The sequence below is a fragment of the Rattus norvegicus genome, chromosome 3, assembly GCF_036323735.1.
Source record: "Rattus norvegicus strain BN/NHsdMcwi chromosome 3, GRCr8, whole genome shotgun sequence".
Lineage (NCBI taxonomy): Eukaryota > Metazoa > Chordata > Mammalia > Rodentia > Muridae > Rattus > Rattus norvegicus.
Genome location: NC_086021.1, coordinates 138,878,506 through 138,886,370, shown reverse-complemented (window position 1 = coordinate 138,886,370; position 7,865 = coordinate 138,878,506). Strand labels below are relative to the sequence as shown.

The 7,865-nt window shown below is 49.9% G+C and overlaps 1 protein-coding gene across 2 annotated transcripts; it reads right to left on the bottom strand.

The window, feature by feature from the left end:
- Nucleotides 1-430: 430 nt before the first annotated feature.
- On the bottom strand, nt 431-3,737 carry Ap5s1 (adaptor related protein complex 5 subunit sigma 1). Of its 2 annotated transcripts, none has more exons than NM_001398912.1 (3): nt 3,431-3,737; nt 2,671-2,881; nt 431-1,489 (listed from the first exon to the last, which is right to left on the bottom strand). In NM_001398912.1, exons 2-3 carry the CDS (start codon nt 2,844-2,846, stop codon nt 1,063-1,065), a joined length of 603 nt encoding a protein of 200 aa, NP_001385841.1. In that variant the 5' UTR covers nt 2,847-2,881; nt 3,431-3,737; the 3' UTR covers nt 431-1,062. The 2 variants fall into 2 exon arrangements, with proteins under 2 accessions (NP_001385841.1, XP_038961627.1); XM_039105699.2 differs by having other exon boundaries at nt 1,305-1,485; nt 3,431-3,736.
- Nucleotides 3,738-7,865: the final 4,128 nt, after the last annotated feature.

Genomic DNA, 7,865 nt, shown 5'->3' with positions numbered 1-7,865 from the left:
ACCACAGCAAAACCAAGCACCATCCAAAAGAAGCACAAACAAACATGTCTGAGGGAGGAGGAGGAAGAGGAGAAGGAGGAAGAGGAGAAGGAAGAAGAGAAGGAAGAAGAGGAGAAGGAAGAAGAGGAGAAGGAAGAAGAGGAGGAAGAGGAGGAAGAGGAGGAAGAGAAGGAGGAAGAGGAGGAGGAAGAAGAGGAAGGGAAGCTCAAAAGGGAGCTTCTTAGGAGGGGACTTGAGCTAAGTAGCAGGGAGGAGATGGGGCCACCTAGGCAGATGCTCACTTACAAGAGGTCACACAAAAAGAGGACAAAAGGGGTTGGGGATTTAGCTCAGTGGTAGAGCGCTTGCCTAGCAAGCGCAAGGCCCTGGGTTCGGTCCCCAGCTCCGGGAAAAAAAAAAAAAAAAAAAAAAAAAAAAAAAGAGGACAAAATCAGACCGCCATTGTTTTTACTTCAAAATAAGACATCACCTGGCCCAGATGCCTGGCATCTGCTGGCCAGCAGACAAGAAAAGCTGTTGTGCTCTCAGCTGTCCTGGCAGACACAGGCTTGGTACAGAAGAAACAAGAATAAGAAGAATCCCCCTGCTCCACACTGTGGTGGAGATGGATGCAGAACAGGCCTTGCTGACAAAATCCTTGCTCATGTGCAAAGGCAGGAACCAGGGCAGCTTCCCAACCTTGAAGAGGGTCTGAGAGACTCCTTCTGTGCTGTAGCTATCGACTAAGGTGAGTCTGGCAGGCAGTACACTGCTCCAGTACTCACAGCTGGAGGGCTGAAGGGAGCTAGAGTCAAGGACATGGTGGACACTGCAGAGTCTAAGAGGCCACAGGGCAGCTCCAGGTTCAGGATGTTCAACAATTCCAGTGGCCTGAGAACAGGCACAGACATCCTTCTATCCAGGTCCCTTCCTGTGGGCTTGCCCAATCCATATGTCCTGAGTGTGGCCACATGTCAGAGTAGGGAGCAGACTGGGCAAGAGGCAGACGCCAAGCTTCCCTTAGCAGTATGCAATCTTACCCTGCCTCTTTGTCCTTTCCAGAAGCCTCATTCTGGTGAGGGGTCAGCGGGGCCAAGCAGCACTGAATTCCTTCTCCAGATCCTGGACGAACTGGTCATTGAGGAAAAGCAGCTGCCCGTGTGGCAGGAAGCGGGTGAGGATCCCCTCAATACGGTCAGCCCGCAACAAGAAGTTGGTACCTGGTGTCAGCAGCCGGAGGTGGTCAAGGAGGAGGCGGGCCAAGAGCCGGAGTGTGCGCTCAGCTAGCAGCAGATTCTCATGGGTATCCAACACCAGGGTGAAACCTAAGGAGAGCACGCCCAGCCATAGCACTGTCTGTGGCTCCTGGAAAGGGTCCCCAGCTGCCAGGTGGAAGGCTCCGTGAGGGGCCTCATGCAGGGACACAGACTCAGCTGAGAACTGAGGCTGCGGGTCTGTGGAGGAACATCCAGATGCTTGCTGCTGCAGCCTACACAGTGACTCCACCTGTCTGGAAGAGAAGTCAGGTCTGTGTGGCAAGCTGGGAAGTCTAGTAAGACCAACAAGGCACCCCAACCCCAAACACGCACACGCACACGCACATACACATACTTCTGTCTACGTCAAAACTTCCGATGTAGTTGAGAGCTACTGATGGCTCTTGGGTAAGGAACTTAGGCTTAGAAAGCTTAAGTCATTTGTCCAGGGACACAGAGCCAGGTTGGGAAAAGGACTAGCAAGTAAGGTCTTGTCTCATCTGTTTCACAGAAGCCTCCTCAGCAGAGACCAATAAGTGAGAACAAAGTCCTCCGACGGGGCCGTCTGACCTCTCAACTATCCATCCTTCTCCAAGTCAAAGGTGCCTTCCATGCGTCTATCAAGGTTGCCTTCCCTGCTTCCTCGAACAACTTCTATTGGGCCAGTCACAGACTGGCATCCTGATACACACCTATGATCCTAGCACTGAGAGGCTAAAGTAGGGGTCAGGGGAGGAATAAGGTTACGACCGCCCTGGAATACACAGAGGTGGAGGCCAGCCTGAACTAGATAATTAATCTCTGCCTCAAAACAAAATGAAACAGTTAACTCTGAAAGGCCATGGCTTGGTTTTCTGTGTTACAGGAGAGGAACAAGTTGAGAATAAGCGGGTGGCAGGAGCTGGCAAAGAGCAGCATCCTTTGTGTGGGTCTGGGATGCGAAGGTCCCAGCCTACCAACCTGTCTCATACAGTGTTTCTCCAAACTGCCCGAGTCCCTGCATCTTCTCTCTTAGGAAGATCTCCATTGTAAAGCATGCTTCATCCACATAGGAATCTGCCTGCCTACTCTATAATCTCAACTACGCTAATTTTTCTCACATGACCTTGGGCTGGTTAAGTGCCTTAAACATTCTGTATTTTTGTTTGCTCTTCTGTAAGGTGAAGATGATAACCACGGCCACCTCAGAAGACCAAGAGGATTAAAAAAATATACACACAACTCCCAGAACACATTCATGGTATAGTAATGACCAACCACCACGATAATAATATTCTTTCTTTAGCTCCTCTTCATAGCGAACTTATAAACAATGGTGGACAACTGGGGTAAACATTCAGGGTTTTGGTTTTCCTGCTTGCCTGTCCTACTCCATTGTCCCTCATTATTACCTGTGTTTGGTAAAGCTTGGGGCTGGGTTGGGCTGTGTGATTACCTGGCCACCGCCAAAATCTGTTCCTTTCGGAAGAGCCTGTCCCTTTCTGCACCATGTGGTCGGGGATCATCAGGTGATTTCTCAGCACCAAAGACACAGGAGTAGAGCACTCGGCAAAGGCCTGTATCTTCCAAATTCGGGGCCCTTAACGTGTGGATGAGGAAAGCGTGGACCATAGCTCCAGGGTGGGTTCTCCAGAGAAGCCGGAGACCTAGGAGGTGAAAGTGAAACCCCAGCTAAGGAGGCATCCTCTTGAGGGGTGTGGCCTGGAAGTGTCATGAGATAGTTGTGGCTAGACACTGATCACCATCTAGACGAGCCTAGCCTCTGAATAGTGTAATTCCTGGTCTGTATCACAGAACAAGGGCCATCCATGGCTGGACATATCTCATATGTCGCTCAATCTACTTCTGCAAAACTGTCAGGGAATCTCCAAAAGCATCAGGGTCATGAGAGTGCAGGAAAAACTGAGAACTAAAAGAAACCAGAGACCACAGCTGAATGCAATGCCTGCTCCTGGAACAAAAAATAACACAATTTCCATTCGGGCACCATTAAGACAACTTTTAAGTATGGGGTGTGAGACAGGGGTCTTCATCAGTGCCACTTGGTTTTGAATGCAGGAACATGTCTTTGTTTTAGGAAACACACACGAAAATACCTCTAAATGCCGCAACTGCAACTGATTTTCACATCAGCTGGGACAGAAGGTACAGAGCGAGTGGGATCATTTCAAAAAGAAAGAGGTGGTGGCACATACCTGAAATCCCAACCCTCGGGAGGCGGAGGCAAGAGCACAGGAATTCGAGTTAGCCACAGGTACACAGAGAGGGCCTGGCCGCTCTGGGCAGCGTGAGAGTGGCGGCCCCGGGGTCTCAAGGCTGAGGAGATACAGTGTTTAAACACGGCTAAGACCAAGAATTTAAAGTTACCCAACAGGAAATTTGGCAAACGCGCTTCAGGAAGAGAACCTAGATTTGCAGACCTTGACCTCTGGTCACCTTTCTGCTAGCAGAACACGTCATTACCCCAGGCCACCATGAGTCCCGCCCACTGTCGGTCCCATTTGCGTCACTGCCTCGCGTGGCCAGCAGCGGCGCACTGAACTCTGGGGGTTGTAGTGCGGAGGCAGACCTGGGCCTATGGTCCCGTCGTGGCCCGAGTACGCACAAGCTTCTGACCATCCGATCCCTCTCGGCTGCGGGGGCGCCCTGGAGAATTCACGGCTACCGCAAACTTCTTTGGAGGTGTTGGAAAGCCCTTGACCAGCCGCGGCCTGGCCACTGCAAGGGTGGCCACCAGGGGGCGCTGAAGCCCCCAGCGGTGTGCGCAGAATTTTCACGGAAGCCTCCCCTTGGCTGTCCTAAGCTAAGCTCTGTGCAGTAGTAATGACCGAATTGCAGGAGCAGAGGTCTGCCTGCTGAAACGGAGTCATGAGTTTACCTCTGAGTGTGACGACTTTGGAAGGAGATACCAATATATAGGCAGTTGTGAAGATTCTGACCTTCAGTGGGTTAAGGCTAGTCCTGGATTTGACAGAATTCTAATTTCTGTCCCAATTTTGTCCTAGCTGTGTGTCCCTGACAGGTCCATCAACTTTGCTAGGCCCTAGTGAAACTCCACAGACTGACAGCTGGGGCAAGTGTTTAAGGATATTTTCCACTTCTGTAGCCACTGTTAGACTCCTCGCAAAGAGCCATAAAAGGTACTTAATAATTTAAGAAACCTAAAACTAAAGTTTGAGCCAGGTGTGGTGTTGCAGGCCTTTATACCATCACCCAGGAGGCAGAGGCAAGCAGATCTCTAAGTTTGAAGCTAGCCTGGTCTACAAAGTGAGTCCAGGGTAGCCAGGGCTATAGCACAGAGAAAGCCTGTCTCAAAACAAAACAAACAAACAAACAAACAAACAAACAAAAAAAAAAAAAAAAACAGTGTTCTGTGCTTCAAAGTCCCCACCAGGACTGTTTCCTCAGATTAGAACCACCCTGCCCCCTTCTTTTATCTTTCTAAGCTCTTGTCTCTGGTGGAGTGGGGCACATCTCTGTCATTGTTCCAGTCTTCACTCCCCAAGGCCAGGTGTAAGGCAGGTCTACAGTCACTTGAATAGTGTCTGAGGACAAGGAGAAAGATAAGAGTGGCCCAGGCAGGGGTTCTGAAGAAAGACCCCCATGAAGAACTGCATCCTGAATCCTTTAGTCCATAAAAACTGGGGCTGTTTGCAGGGGATAGGTACTGATATGCTGTGGGTGTTTTGATCTCAGGTGCAACACATAAATATGCAGACTAAAGGATGGGTCCAGGCAGTGTGGGGCCTCAATCAGAGAGATAGGGAGTGAAGTTTACTCCATTCCTGGCCCCCAGTCACTATCACTCTGGGCCAGGCCTCATGTCTGCCAGCAGATTGTAGCAAAAAACTGGCAGAGAGGTCTGTAGCAACTGGGGGTGGGGTGGGGTGAGCTTGGCATTCGGAACATGATATCCTAGCCTCTGTTCAGTGTTCAGACAGTCCATATCAAGTCCCAAAGCACTGGAAACTGACCTTGTGTGGGGTGTGGGGAGAAGAATACCCTGAGCCATTACCCTGGAGGACAGTGGAGGACACAGAGGTGGTACAAAAGGAGGCTTCCCTGGTCAGTGCTGGGGGCAGGCAGCACTGGAGGGCTCACCTGATGTGGGTATGCCCTGGGAGATCCCTTCCCTGTGGCCAGCGACCTCTTCTGATCTTCATTTCAGAGTCTGTTGGGCCTCCTGGATGCATGCATGTTAACTCAGACACAATCAAAAGCAGCCAGCCTATCAGAGTCTACTTCATGTTAGCAATGTGCTTGACCATCTAGCAAACCCACTAAAGTAAGAATTTACTTTGAGCTCGCTCTCTCTCTCTCTCTCTCTCTCAGAAGATCCATCTTGATCTTGACATCCATCTGCCTCTGCCTTGAATTTTGGTTTTAAAGTAAGCTAAGAGCCAGACAGTGCACACCTTCAACCCTAGCACTGGGGAGGCAGAGGCAGGTGGATCTTTGTGAATTTGAGGCCAGTTAAGGGTTCATAATGAGATCCTTCTCAAAAAAATAAGCTGGGCTGTGGTGGTGAATGCCTTTAATCCCAGCACTTGAGAGGCAAAGGAAGGCAGATCTCTGTGAGTTTGAAGCCAGTCTGGTCTACAGAGAGTTCCAGGCTACACAGAGAAACCCTGCCTCAAAAAGCAAACAAACAAACAAATAAAAATTAAAAATTAAAATAAATAAACAAATAAACTAAGTATGTAATAGGATCCATCCCCTGCATTAGAAAACTACAAGGCTTGAGTTAGACGTGGTTCAGATTTATAATACGGAAAGAGACCTGGGCACAGTCTCTCATTTGGCAGATGATTAAGTCACATATCACAGTGCTAAATGGAAAGTATTTGGATCCTGAGCTCGGCTTCCCACAGCAGCCAGCATGGAGGGAAGAGAGGAGGGGGAACCTGAACAAGATGGTGAAGGGCAGACATGATCTGAGAGACATGCTGCCATCCCAAGAATGCTTTCCCTGGGAGACACAAGCGTTTACTGTTTCTGGGTAGAGCTTGACAACAATATAAGATTCCATCAGAGCCCAACTTGGGGAAAGAATGAGCTCCCCCAGCCTATTTATTTGGTGAGCACAGGGAGAGGGGCTGGCTAGCCTCGTAGGCAGTCTATGTAGGCGAGCAGTCTCAGGCTGTACGGATCCAGTGGAGGAAGCCAGAGTTGCTAACCTTTGTACACTCTGTTCAATTGTTAATAAACATGTATACGTTGACTCCTCAGGAACGGTTTCCCAATCCTCTGTGCCTGGCCTATATGGGCAATGGCTTTGATAATTTCTCATGAGTCAATTGGCCTTGGAGTCCTTGACAAAATACACATTCACTCATGACATCACTGGCTTCCTCCACTCCCTGTGGGGATGCCAACAGTCAACAAGCCCGGTCTTGGGGGTCTCTTAAAAGAGTCACAGCTGGGCTGGAGGGATGGCTCGGTGGTTGAGGGCAACTGACTGCTCTTCCAGAGGTCCTGGGTTCAGTTCCCGGCGGCCACATGGTGGCTCACAACCGTCTGTGAAGAGGTCCGATGCCCTCTTCTGGTGTGTCTGGGGACGGCTACAGTGTGCTTATATATGGTGAATGAATGAATCTTTAAAGAAAAAAAAAAAGAGTCACAGCTGTTCCGTTGAAGATGAAGGCTCTTATACTTGCTTGAGAGCATTCTACAAGTACAAATCCTTGTAATTATAGCACTTGGAGGTGAAGGCAAGAAGACCGTGAGTTCAAGGTCAGCCTCGGCTACCTAATAAATTTGAGGCCAACCTGAGCTGTCTGAAATGGGAGTCAGAGGAAGAAGAAAGTAGCCTATCAATTCCTGAGCTGATCATGGTCCTCTGGGTCCTTCTAGCAGATGTATGTGGGCAAGCACAGTAGCCACAGCAGGCGGGAGTTGAGAAAGGGGAGTAACAGATTCACCAATGGCAAGAATCCAAGCACTGACCCTGCAGTAACAATCTGTAATCACAAAGCCATGGAGGAGGTAATGTCTACCATGCCACATGATGACCACATACGCATATGTGATAAAACCACTTCAGGGTTCCCACACGTGCAGCCAAAAGTGCCCCTAACTGACGCAGCATGGGAAGTGGGCAGAGGGGAGCCTAGCATCTAGTAGGGACTCAGAAAACCATAGGCAGATGAGGAAGACATTTCCTTAACTGAGGTATGTCAGCCACTGAGGGCAGCTCGGGGACTAGGGATGGTGTGGGGGTGGGACAGAGCAGCCACTGGGTTATAGGGCCTTCCCTGAGGACAAAGCAGGGTCATCTGAGTGGGCTGAGGCAAGGTGTTGCATAGTGGTTGTACGGGGCTTTGTATTAGTCTAGCCCTGGAGGCAGGGCTGGGTACACAATAGGTTCAGGCATGGAATTGCATGTGTGTGTGTGTGTGTGTGTGTGTGTGTGTGTGTGTGTGTAGCAGGCAGAGGAGCTGAGAAGACACAGAATGTAGTAAGTTACTATGACAAAACCAGAAGAACTTGAAAGGAACATAGAGCTGGATTCATGACCCAGCCTTTCAGCCTAGATGGGGCTGAGAGCACGCCTTGTCTTTCCCCTTGGATTGCAGAGAGCTCCATTATTTCACACACCCCAGCCTTGCTCTTTGCAGTGGTCCTCTGAGT